This window comes from Phasianus colchicus, chromosome 1, assembly GCF_987193195.1.
Source record: "Phasianus colchicus chromosome 1, bPhaCol1.hap1.1, whole genome shotgun sequence".
NCBI lineage: Eukaryota > Metazoa > Chordata > Aves > Galliformes > Phasianidae > Phasianus > Phasianus colchicus.
In genome coordinates this window covers 130,551,723-130,564,401 of record NC_143436.1, presented here as the reverse complement: position 1 = coordinate 130,564,401, position 12,679 = coordinate 130,551,723, and the positions used below count along the sequence as shown (strand labels likewise).

Sequence of the window (12,679 nt, the reverse complement as noted above, 5' to 3'; positions counted from 1 at the left end):
TCTCTTCTCTTCTCTTCTCTTCTCTTCTCTTCTCTTCTCTTCTCTTCTCTTCTCTTCTCTTCTCTCTCTCCTCTCCTCTCCTCTCCTCTCCTCTCCTCTCCTCTCCTCTCCTCTCCTCTCCTCTCCTCTCCTCTCCTCTCCTCTCCTCTCCTCTCCTCTCCTCTCCTCTCCTCTCCTCTCCTCTCCTCTCCTCTCCTCTCCTCTCCTCTCCTCTCCTCTCCTCTCCTCTCCTCTCCTCTCCTCTCCTCTCCCCTCCCATTTTAGATTTCTCTTTTTCCTTCCCTCACCTTCCCTCCCATTTACCTTTCCCTTTCCCTTTCCCCCTTTTCATCCCTTCCCCTTCCCCTTCCTCTTCCCTTTCCCCTTCACTTTCCCTTTCCTTTTCCCTTTCCCTTTCGCCTTCCCCTTCACTTTCCCTTTCCCCTCCCTTTCCTTTTCCCTTTCCCTTTCCCTTTCCCTTTCCCCTTCACCTTCTTCTCTTTCTCTCTTTCTTTCTCTTTCTCTTTCTCTTTCTCTTTCTCTTTCTCTTTCTCTCTCTTTCTCTCTTGCTCTTGCTTTTTCTTGCTCTTTTTCTTGCTCTTTCTCTCTCTCTTTCTCTTCTCTTTTGCTTTCTTCTACTGGCTCCACCGCTGGAGACAAAAGTCTCTTATTCTCCTCCATGTCTCGCTAGAAAAAGGAGAGTCTCAAGTTGTGGCTGAGTAATTTTCGCCTCAAACAGACTTTGAAAAAAGAAAAGCTGTTTCCTCCCTAGATCCCTCTGGCAGAGGCAAGCTATAGCTGTGACTGCAGCAAAGGCAAGAGTGCTAGTACCTGTCTGTGGGCCCAAACAGCCGGGAGAAGTTGTCAATCATGGCCTCAGTGTGACAGCGGGTGAGGATGACCACTGCCTGGCACAGGAAGGGCATGCACGTGCTCTGCTGCGCAGATGATGTGCAGCTGCGCAGGATGTAGAGGATTGGAGGCACCTGAAAGAAGAAGGGGAGAAAGAATGATTTGCTGCATCCTGGACTTTGCAGGGCCTAACCATGGACATTCAGCACATGAGCAGTGCTCGCTCCCTTAACATGCTGCCAAGGCCTAAATTTAAATTTCACGCCAGCCACCCTGTCCAAGCCCTGGCTCTGCGCTCAGGCTGTGCTTCTTTAGCACAAGAGGCAAACAGCGCAAAGTGTAGTGCAACATCCAGAAAAAGTCCAAGATACATGGAAGAAAGTCTCTTACGTCCCGACAGATGTCCTTCCCGTACATCTGTAGAAAGGTGGTCATCCACTTCCCAGCAGCACGCACACGCACTCCCTTGGCTTTCCGGAAGGTCTCCTTGATGGCCATTATGAAGTCGACGGTGCGTTCTAGGGGGAAGTTTCTGCATATGATCTGCAGAGAAATGAGAAGCAGGAGAGATCTATTAACTGCTCTGCAGCAGCTCTTCAAAACATAAAACAGCCTTGAGGGCATGTCATGGAGTCAGCTCATTGCACTAGGTGCCTGAAGGCCAGACATAGCTCTGACCCTCCTGCTACTTGCTGAGAAAAGCGGTCTCAGGGTGACAGCTCATTCTGGAAATGGTGTGAGAAGCTGGGAGCAGCACAGAGTTGTGCAGAAACGTATGCACCGAGATCCCACCACCCCTTTTTGGGTCCACTTACCCTTGCCATTTGGGATGAGGTCTGGAGCTGAGAGATGGTGCTGCAAGCATGCAGCCCCTCACATAGGCTCCCAATGTCTCCTGTCTCAATGACTCTGCTGGTCGCTTTGGCTGTAAAGAGCACAAGGAGAAAAGGGAAGTCATGCTTCTGGAAATGGAAATGCTTTCCATGCGGGAGAGGCAGAAGACAGGGAGAGGACAAGAAGACACCTGTGCACAGTGCCTCTATCCCTCCTGTAAACAGGGCCCAGCCCGTGGGGCTCTGGTAGTGCTGTGGAGGACAGAGGGCTGTTGCATGCCTGCTCTACTCACCCTGGATTCGGACAAGGGAGCTCAGACAGGTGATGGCCAACTGGCGGGATGTGGGCATGAGGTCGCACGTCAGAGGTGCCAGCAATCCCACCAAGGAGCCAAAGTGCTCACAGGCATCTTCTCTCTGCAGGGGTGAGAGGCAAGAACAAAGCTGTAGGCAGCCCCAGCTCTCCCTAGCTTCTCCTGCCTGTGCCTTCCCCACGCCATGACACAGCATGCACAGCTGGGCAGAGCTCGCCTTCCAGCTCAGGGGCACTGGGGAAGGAGTAGGGGGCATGCGGTGAGGCTCTTAACTCACTTGAAGCTCTTCACAAATAGCCAGAAGCTGGGAGCAGGTCTGCAGGGCCCTCTTGCGCTCCCACATGTTTCCTGATGTTATTGATCTCTGAAGGACCTGGTATAGAGCATCTGTCTCACTGAGGACGTCTTTTCTTTTCCTTCCTGCCACCCCTCTCCCTGTCCCTCCTTTCCCAGCACCTTCCCTCAGGGCCTGCCCTGGTGCTGCATGCGGCCCCCCACCTCACTGAGCACCAGCAATGTTGCCCCCGCTTTCTGCAGATACTCCTGCCTCCTAACCCAGGAGCTTTTCCTCGGCTGTGGCCTGCCAGGGGCCCCTGCAGGGCCCATTTCTCTGCCCATTTCTGAGCTCAGAGTGAGCTGGCACGTCATTAGATTTCTCCCTTTCTGATTGTCCTCTCAGTCCCCAGATCTCTATCCCCGATATCAACAGGCACCATGCTTTCTCCCTTGCCCCACAAGTACTCACATGGACTATATTCTGGAAGAAGCTTCTGGTGGGCTCTGTCTTGAGCAGGACCACCATGAGCCGGCCCAGAGATTTCAATGATGTTTGCTGAAGCTGAAAGCAGAAGAGGAGATTGAGGTGTGGCATCGCAGCTGTTGCCAGAGCATAGGTCGTGTGTGTTGAGGTAGGGTTCCAACCGAGAGGTGGCTAGGAAAGTTATGGCAGGTTACCTGCAGGTACTGAGCTGCTTGCTGTGACTTCCTGATCTTCAGCATCATCTCCGCTGAAGGGTGTGTCACAATGTTCTTGAAGCACAGAACCAACATTTCACGCATGTCCTTGCTTTCTAAAGAGGGCTTCAGCTTGCTGACAGGAGGAAAAAAGGAAAAGAAAGCAGAAAGAGCTTTTACCAGTGCTCTTCAGTCTGGTTCAGACAACATCCGAGTTTCTCCTAATTGGCAGCTACAAAGTCAATACCCCTAGCTCATGCTGCTGAGTACTGTCTCAGTTCCAGCAGCACCTGCCTCTTCCCCAGCAGCAGTGAACCACCTCCCGCTCTGAAGGGAAGGAGACCCTAGCTCTCCCTTCTCTTCCCTGCCAGGGGACTGGAGCACCAAGACCTTTCTCCCTGCCCAGAACCTCAGATTTGCTGGGCACAACAGCCCAGCCATCACTCCTGTAGATGCGGATCCTCACCCCCTGCCCCCTCCAGGTGTTCAGGAGCTACCCAAAACTGGGATCACCATCCTGCCTTGCAACCCCAGACCTTACCTCAACTGCTCCAGGGCCAGAACCACCTTGAAGGGCACTGGGGAGACAGGGGTGCCCAAGTAATACTTCTTCAGCAAGTCCTGCAAGTCCCAGAGAGACACTGTCAAAGTGGGCAAGGGGCACACGAGAGCTGTTCCGCCCGGCCCAGAGACAGACACAACTACCACACACCAGCCCCATCACTCCCATGTTTCCCATGGAAGCACTGCAGGATGCAGCAGCTCCACAGCTGGTGGACCTAGCCTGCTCCCAGCCACTGCCTGCCAGCACCCAAGGTCCCCACCAGATGAAGACGTGTGGCTGAGGGAGTCCTGTATGCCTCCAGGGAAGCGAGCCTCGTGGCACAGCCCAGAACTCCACTGCAGATAGCCCAGTCTCTAGGCACTCACCATCAGGATCTCCAGAAGCTTGCCCTTCAAGGAGGGATTGAAGCAGGCAGAGTCACCCACAGCTTGGAAGGCAGAGCTGAAGTCAGTGATGCTCTGCACCAGCGCAAGGTTGTTCTGTAAGTCCTGAGGCCCAAGAGAGAAGAACATTCTTTGAACTGGGGAAAGGGCCAAGGGCTGCAAGAGGGACACGTGGGGGCAACGGTAAGGGAAGGGCTTGGATCTTCATCTGGGCACAAACCATTCCCTGAGGGACTTTTGGAAAGAGAAAGCCCATCTCAGCATCCCCCCATGTGGAGGAGTTGCAGCTGGACTCTCAGACACCCTGGAACGCTTCGAGCTCTCACCCTGCAGCTGCAGCTGTAGAGCATCAGGATGTTGCCCACGATGTCTCCCTCCAGGTGGGCGAGCAGCTGTTCCTTAGAGGCACGCAGTGCCAAGCTGCCATGGGCGAGCATGAGAGCGCTGCGTGTGGCATGAGCTCTTCTGCTGTCCAGTTCCACCTGTGTGGGAAGAAATGCCTTGTGACACTTGCTCAACAGCCCCCAGTGCCCTGTGATGCACCTGGGCTCCCAAGGCAGGAGCTGCTGTGAAAATAAGGCAAAAGAATGCCAAGATGGAAACTTGTAATGCTTTACCTTCTTGCGCCTGGAAATCCTTGCATTCTGGCCTTTGCACAGCCTGGACGCAAATATGGTGAGTGCGTCCAGGACTGGATGGAAGTTGCTCTCAGCAGCATGGCTGAGAAGCGAGATCATTCCCTGCACAAAAGAGCACGGGGCAGTTAGTGCAGGCCTGAACCTACTGGCTCAGCTAACCACAATGGTTGGGCCGGTCCTCGCCTGAGGGAAACAGCAGCAGTAAGGAGATCAAAAGGTCTGGAGCAGGGCCAGAAGAAGCCCCCTGCCCCAGGGACAGAGTGGGGATGCTCACAGAAGCTGGAGGAGAGGAGAGCTCACCTGGGCCTCAGCTGGCTCCTCCGCATTTGCTTCCTCCAGGTGCTGCAGCAGCTTCTCTTGGATGTGGAGGACACCCTTACAAGCTCCCAGTGCTGTCCCCAGAGCCTTGTACAAGAAAGACTGCATGGGAAAGGAAGGAAGAAGCTGAGATGTGGCAGCAACCTGACCTGCTGGGGGAGGGTCAGGTGGGAAGGACCCACTCTCCCTGGGAGTCACTGAGAGCAACTGCAGGGCCGAGCTGTAGCCGGCCCCCAGGCAGATTTCAGGGAAAGGCCCTATGGGGGGCACAAACCGGGGAAGAAGTATCAGCAGCCTGTGTGGGCAGAGCTCCAGCCCCAACCCCAGCCCCAGTTGGGCACCTGCAGCTGCACCGCTGGGTAGAGCCGGGGGGAACTCACCTTTTCTCCAGAGCTGCTGGCAGAGCTGCTCAGCCACCGGCTCAGCTCGCAGCTCAGGGCCTCAGTCCAGGCCTCATCCTCTATGGTCTCCAGTGATGCCCTCAGGAACTGTTGGAGAACAGGAGAAGCCAATGATCCCTTACCCTTTGCCTCTTCCCCCATTCCCAAGTTGCCGCAGCCTTCTGGGGAGAGGTGCCTGGAAGAACAATCTCTCTCCCAGCTCCCCCCCAGCGTTCCCTCCATTAAAGCTGCCTGCCGCTCTTCTCCTAAGACCCCCCTGGGCTTGGGACAGAGAGGAAGAGGCAGCGCCACAAAGACGTGCAGCTGCTCTGAGGCAGCATTTGAGAGACTGGTAGCTTATATGGGAGCGGGGCTCCTTGAGGCAGGCAAGCACTTCTCTGCACCGCGCCCCCCGGCAATGCTGTACCTTTAGCAGTCGGTGCTCCCACTCTGCAGAGTCCAGGAAACTCTCATCTTTCCCTGCACAGCAATAAGAAGCAAAAGACCCTTACTTGGGTTCAAGCCACAAAAGAATTGCTGCTGCAAACCTGACTTGGCCTGGGAACTTGACACTGCCAAGCTGGGACCTGTACCCCCTCCACAATGACCTGTCCCTCCCCACAAACACTGACCCCTCAGGAACACAGAACTAACTGCTCCAAGACTGCTGTCTGAGGGGACATGAAGGCCCCATCCATGTCCTGGAATGGGCAGATCCCTGGGGGGAAAGATCCCCAGGCCTCAGTGCTGTCTCCTTGGAATGGGAACAGCAGCAGAGCAAGCACTGGGCTGCAGGAAACGCTTCCCCTCTGCCATGCTGCAGAGCTGCATTTTCATTCCCCCCCTTCCCTTCTCTTCCCTGCCTTCACCTCTCCCTCTCCACCAACACTTTACCTTGGAGGCACTGCAGCAGCAGGGGGATCTCAGCAGCCCACATGGCCCCCACAGCTCTGTGGAACCTGCTGTGGAGGTTTTGCATCAGTAGTAAGGCAGCGGCTTGGAGTTCGCTGCCTGCAACAGGGCTCCCTGCCACCACCTGAGCAAGAGCAAAGAGAAGCAGGGTCACTTCTGCAGCAAGAGCAACGCCTTCCCCCCAGGATGGAAGCAGCTTGGCTCTGCCCGGGCAAGCAAGGAGCAGCCAACAGCTTTGCCCATGGCCATGCTGCTTCCTCCTGGGGGCTTGTGGCACCAACCTCTGGAGCATCTACTCACCAACAGGCGCACCAGCAGTATCTGGGGAGTCAGCATTGGGCCTGTGAGGAGAAACAAGTGCTGAGTAAGACTCCAAGACACTCCATGCCCAGCCACACACACCTCTGCTGTCCCTTCTGGGTGCTATTGCAGGCCAGAAGAGCTCACTGGGGGAGTTTCTGCTCCTACCTTGAAACACGGAGTTGACAAAATGGGGATCCAGATCTTCTATCCGCCGTCCTGTCAGGTCCTGTCTCTCAGCCAGGGCTTGGACACAGCGGGAGACCGGGATCAGCATGCCTGTGTACTGGGCTGGCACCACAAACAGCAGCAGCCGCGGCCACAGGAGCTGTAGGGAACAAAGCAGTTGAGCATGTCAGGATTCCTGCCTCCGCTCAGAGATGAAGAGAATTCTGTGAATTTCCCTAAGTCTTGTGCACTTCAGAGGACGTTGGAGGAGAGACCTGGGGTGTTGGAATGGGATGAGGAACACGTGGTGTGAAGGCAAGGAGCAGCAGCAGGGCAGAAGGTGACTTACTTTGGACATCCCTCTCACAGAGACATCCAGTGACCCCAGGATGTCCATGCACAGCTCCTGCAGAGCTCCTTCTTCCTGGGCTTCCTGAGCAGAAAGGTCTCTGGCTGCCTGCACAACAGTGATGTTGAAACACTAGTTACGCTCAGTTCTCACGAGCCTCTCAGGAGGCTCAGGTGTGGTGGCCCCACTGGTGCTTCTGTGCCAGCCTCTGAGCAGCACTGGTTTTCCAAAAGAAGATGCTGCCCACTGTCCTTACCCTTCTTCCCGTGGTGCGGCTGAACTCACTGAAGATGTGCCCCACCACATCCCAAGCTGAGCAGCTCCGGGCGTTAGCACTGAGTAGATCCTTGATGAAATACAGAACAGCCCTCCTCACCTGCCAGGGGTCAATTGTGGGTGTGATTTTCCTGATCAGGAGGCAAAGGGAAGCCACCTGCTCATCGGGGCAGCCCTTTGGGCATGAGCAGAGACAACAAGAGCAGAGGAGAAGCCTTGGCTCCTGAGGTGAGGGCCAGGCCTTAGCACCAGGCTGTGTGCTTTCCATGCACAGCACAGGGACCTGCCCGCTCCACTCTGCCTGCTCTCCCCATAGGAACCATCATGACTGTGTGGTCAATGCCACAGCACCTCCCTGGTTACCCCAGCCCTGCCCGTGTTGGCAGCAGTATCACCACCCTGACAATGCCTTCCTTTCCCAAACCAGCTCACCCGGGTCCTGGGGTCGCTGCACAGACGCTGCACAGCCTCCACAACCTGGTGCAGCTTCTCTGTCATCACAGGCTCTACAAGAGATGTGCAGAAGCATGAGCGGAGCCACAACCCAGATGGCAGAAGGGATCCTTGGAAGTCCCAACCTGTGGTACTGACCATCAGAGCGAGCCAGAGCACCAAGCAGACCCAAGGCTGCCACGCATCCAGCCTCCCACTCATCACACAGCTGTGACTGCAGAAACAGGACCGTTTCCTCTGGGCAGATCCGGGCTATGGGGAGGAAATCCCGCGCTGTGTTAGCAAGCAACTCATGCCCATTCCTGAGGTTTGTGAGAGAGGCTTTGGCCAGGGCACCGCCAAGCATCGCCAAAGCTCCTGTCCTTACCCTGCAGCATGATGCAGTGGGTCAGCTCTGCACAATCAGCCTCGCTGTGCTGCTTGGTGTCATCATAGAGCTGTGGGAACAAGGTCCATTTGAGAAAATCACATCAGTACTGAGGATGGAAAAGGAACTGTCCTGCCAGATCTCATCTCCCTTGGCACTCTCAGGAAGAGGACAGGCAGACAAAACTCAGCCCGCCCTACAGCATCCCTAGGGCTACACGCATGGCTCTGGAGCAGCCTTGGGCATGCAGGAGCTAAGGCTGAGCAGGGGCTAGGAGCTTTGCAGTCCTCCTGAGACAGCCAAGAAGGAAACTGCTGTGGGCGTGAGGATAGACTCCCCTTACCTGGTAGAACACTGCACTGGTGATGTCCAGAAACTTGTCCTTCGGGATGATGGACTCAATGCCCTCTAAGGCCTCCAGGAAGATAGTGAGGCTCTGCAAGAGACCAGGAGAGGAAGAAAGGGATGAAGCCACATCTAGCCACTTGGGAGTGGAGAAACTGCTTCCTAATGGTTTGTCCACTGGGAGAAGCTCCCACACAGGCTTTCTTGTTTGTCCCCCACCTCCCAGCAGCATCAAGAGAGTCTCTCTGCTCTCAACCAAGCTCTGTTTGGGCATTGTTTGCAGGCATTTCCCACCCAGCAGCCCTCTTCTCCCCCATCAGATTCAACTGGACATGGTCCCTTCGGTTCTTAACACAGAGCTCCTCAGGCACTCAGCACCCCACGGTGGTGGTGGTAAAACCTCCCATCCCCAGGAGATGAGCCACAGTGACTCTTGTCTCCCTCCTGGCTCCTGTCTGGGTTGTTCCTTCTTTGACTGAAGAGCTCTGGAAGCCTCAGACCTCCCTTGAACACCTGTTTCTTCTTTCTCCAAGAGCTCCCCACCTCCTCTCTGCATCCCCCTGACCCCTTGTGGCACTTGCACGGGCCCCACGTCCACCCTGAGCCATGCACAGCATCTCACCTTGGCCACCCTGCAGGTGTCTTGGATCTCCTGACATGGGTGCACGAGCCAGAGGAGCTGCTCCCAGACGTGCTCTCGGTGCAGCTCCTCTTGCAGGAGAACATCCAACATGGCAGCCACAGCCCCGAGGACGGCCTGTTTGTCCTGGAGAGAATGGCAGAGGCCCGGCATCAAAGACTGAAGGTCTGCCCTTCCAACAGAGAGGATTTTCTCTTTCCCTTCCCTTTCCCCATATTCCCATGCCCAGCAGGAGATGGGCTCGCTCTGGAGGTCAGGCAGATTTTCCCCATACCCTCATCCCCAGCTCTTCCTGCCACAATGCTGTGACATGCATTCCTGGCAAAGAGCCAGTTTGGGACCCTTTGCAGAGCCAGCCCATTCCCTCTCATCACCCCTCAGCTCTCAGCCTGCTGGGCTCAGACAGAGCTGCCAACATGGGTGCCCCCGCTGCCATCCTGGGCTGGGAATGCAGCAGTGCTCACCTTTTCCTCCTGGCAGTCCTGCCAGTTCTGCACCACAGAGAAGAGCAGCTCGAGAAGATTCTTAATGATTTGCTCTTTCTCTATAGCAGGCCAGGGGCATTGGGTTCCAGAGGACAAGTGCATCTTGACGCCATCCAGCCACTGTTTCACAACTGAAAAAACAAAATTAAAAAAAAATATATATATATTATTATTATTTTTTTTTAAGACAGTGAAAGAAAAGGGAGCCTGTGAGAATCTGCAGCAGGGCGAGGTGCAAGGGCTGTTCCGAGGCCCCCTGTTCTGGGGCCAGCACTCACCAGCACAAGCGATGCGCAGGATCCGGCCACTCTTCACCTGGCCCACCACACTGCGCAGGCCGGCCAGCGTCAGCCACACAAAGGGGATGCACTGTGGAGCTGCAGAGAGGAAGGAGAAGGCCACAGTCAGAGTCTTGGCAGCGCAGGAGGAGGGGCTGCAGACCTGCATCCTCCGACTCAACACAGATGACGTGTAGAGGGAAGAGGCCCCTTTCGCGGTTGTTATAGATGTCAGGCTGAAGGCACTCTACCATAGGTGCTGAAGAGTTTGCTCAGGGTGATGAGCACAGTCTCCTTGGATGCATCCCCCGTGGCCTTCAGGTGGCTCTGGAGCTCGGCCATCACCAAGGTGAAGTGCGTCTGAGCCAGAGCCACCAGGACATTGCTGGCAGCTGGCCTCACGTTGGCTGTCACGCCCTGAAAAAGAGTCTCTGGTGACACATGGCATGGGAGACTGCCTGAGGCCCTTGGAACAGCTAAGCCACCACGATCCACCAGCAGAACACCAGTGTGGGCAGGCGGCTCCCTTTGCCTTTGGGAGTGACCCCTCACCTGGGCTGCCGTCAGGTCCTGGGACACTTCTGCCAGCAGCCGGTTCACCACTCCGCACGGCAGGCGGCTGTCGGTTTCCCTCAGGGCGCTTTCCAGCTCACAGTACGCCTGCACTCGGTCACCCTGGGTACAAGGATCAGTCACGCTCGCTTTGCCCGCTGCCACCCATTGCTATGTGGATGTGCTGCCGGGGCCCAGTACCCATGGGACCGTGGCACTGGGCCAGGAGGGCAAGGATTGATGGTTGGATGCCCCCAACTCACCTCCTGATCTTGCAGGCGCTGCAGCAGTAAAGTCACGGCGCAGGCAGGGACAGGGCTTGACACCCTGCTTCTCTCCCTGCGACGTGTTCGCCTGGGCATGCAGCCCACACAGGCAAAGAGACCTGGAAGGAAAGAGCAGAGCAGCTGCCGCTGGTGTTGCTTGGAGCCAGGGCTGAGCTTCTGGCCAGCTCTGGGAGGAACGCTCCTTCAGCCCCACAGCGCGGGGATGAGTGTGGTTTGTGGGGAGGGGAGAGAGAGCCTTCCCCTAGCTGGGGTACTGGGAAAACCATGGTGGGCAGCTGTACTCAGCAGAGCAAGGACAGTGCTGCTGGCATGTCCTAAATAGACACTAGAGACACACATGTGCTCGGGCAGTGTCACGGTGTCCAGAGAGGTGGAGGGAGCTCACCTCGAAGGGCTCTTAGCTGCTCCATCACAGCAGGATATCTCCAGACAGACACAACGCTCTCTCTGGGTTCACTTCCTGCGGGTCCCACAAGCGGACTGAGCCACTGCTCCCACCAGTGCCACAAGGGACAGCCACTGTGACGTCACACCGCAGAGTGTCACCTCTCAGAGAATGGTCCTGGGCTGGGGACCAGACAGCATGCAGGGCAACCTTGCAGGCCCCAAAACACAGCGTGTTTTTGTGATGCAATCAGCTCTGGGGTTCCGGTTCCGTGCCAAAGCCTGGAATTACGTCAGCGGGGGAGGGAGAACCCCTGCCAGGGAGAAGCTGCTGGGCGTCGTTGCCCAGCATTGTATTAATGACTGGGGACTCCATGCTGGGAGGCACTGAGGCCCCCATCTGCTGCCCAGACAACCTCCCTAGAGAGCTTTGCTGTCTTCTGGGGGCACGTGTCAGAGACATTAAGGACACTCCACTGCATCTGATCAAACAAAAAGACCACCATTCGCTTCCTGCATCCCCCTAGAGATTCCTGCACCCTCTGCTTGCCTACAGTGCCTGTATAGCAATGCACTCTGTGTGGGGAATAAACAGAAAGAACTACAGATCTGTGTGTGCTTACAGGGTTGTGATGTCATTGCAATCATGGAGACATGGTGGGACCTGAGTCTGTTCATCCTGGGGACAGGAGGGCTGAGGGGAGATCACATAAACGTTTATGAATATTCTGGGGGTCCTGGTGGATGAGAAGCTGGACATGAGCCAGCATCATGCTCTTGCAGCCCAGAAGCCCAACTGTGTTCTGGGCTGCATTAAAAAAGGGGTGGCCAGTAAGGAGACAGAGCTGATTGTCCCCCTCTACTCAGCTCTTGTGAGGCTCCATCTGGAGTACTGCATCCAGGCCTGGGACCCACAGTGCAAGAAAGATGCAGAGCTCTTGGACGTAGCCCTCTGCCTGCAGGCTAATAGAAAAAAAGCCTAGCTAATTACCTTAACCGATACTACATCCTTCAAAAACTTCTCTACAAATGTGATCATTTAATCCTGAATGTTACATAAGAAAAGGTTTCAATCACTTTTCTTCAACAGCCAAAAGAATTAAAGGAGATGATTCATTTTGTTAACCCTGAATGTATGGAAGGGCCAAGGCATGTTCATGTACGACGATTATCTTACAGCTTGCAATTGAGAACTTAACATTCTGCAGCTCTCAGATGTTGTTTTCATTCATTAAATAAGGATTCCCCACTGCAAACTGTAAGGATCATAAAAAAGAAGATAATGGAGGGATACTTTCAATGACTGATTATCACTCATATTTAATTTGTAATTGCTTGACTGTTTAGGATAGAAACATAAACCTCCTTGTGCTGGACGCAAAGAAATTCATGAAATATATTTATGAAAAGATTAACAGCAAGAAAATATTGGTGATGTCCATGGAAGTACTGATGCGTGTTAAAGGAAATAACATTTCCCTAACCTACCTTAAAATATCATTTCATTCTTTTTTCTTCGTATGCTTCTCTTTATTTTCATGCAAAGATGGTGCCTCTACAACAACCCAAATAGTGAGCAGGAGTGCTGAGTAGCTCCATAGGCATGCCTTGTCATGGCTCAACTCTAAATGCTCTCTCAAATGATTCCCTGGCAGAATTTGGGAGTC

General features: G+C 54.9%; 1 protein-coding gene across 2 annotated transcripts; it reads right to left on the bottom strand.

The window, feature by feature from the left end:
* Window positions 1-218: 218 nt before the first annotated feature.
* LOC116230792 (maestro heat-like repeat-containing protein family member 2B) lies at window positions 219-11,672 on the bottom strand. 2 transcript variants are annotated; one of them, XM_031596159.2, is made up of 31 exons: window positions 11,014-11,670; window positions 10,605-10,726; window positions 10,342-10,464; window positions 10,041-10,206; window positions 9,790-9,888; window positions 9,491-9,642; window positions 9,009-9,152; window positions 8,385-8,477; window positions 8,042-8,111; window positions 7,813-7,926; window positions 7,654-7,727; window positions 7,202-7,321; window positions 6,946-7,053; window positions 6,597-6,756; window positions 6,429-6,469; window positions 6,111-6,252; window positions 5,644-5,696; window positions 5,217-5,324; window positions 4,819-4,938; window positions 4,498-4,620; window positions 4,207-4,362; window positions 3,863-3,985; window positions 3,474-3,553; window positions 2,933-3,068; window positions 2,724-2,816; window positions 2,256-2,351; window positions 1,958-2,081; window positions 1,647-1,756; window positions 1,222-1,374; window positions 811-965; window positions 219-666 (listed from the first exon to the last, which is right to left on the bottom strand). In XM_031596159.2, the coding sequence occupies exons 1-31, from the start codon at window positions 11,036-11,038 to the stop codon at window positions 615-617; spliced, it is 3,435 nt and encodes a 1,144-aa protein (XP_031452019.2). In that variant the 5' UTR covers window positions 11,039-11,670; the 3' UTR covers window positions 219-614. The 2 variants fall into 2 exon arrangements, with proteins under 2 accessions (XP_031452019.2, XP_089982461.1); XM_090126335.1 differs by having other exon boundaries at window positions 9,491-9,888; window positions 11,014-11,672.
* Between the last annotated feature and the right edge of the window lie 1,007 nt (window positions 11,673-12,679).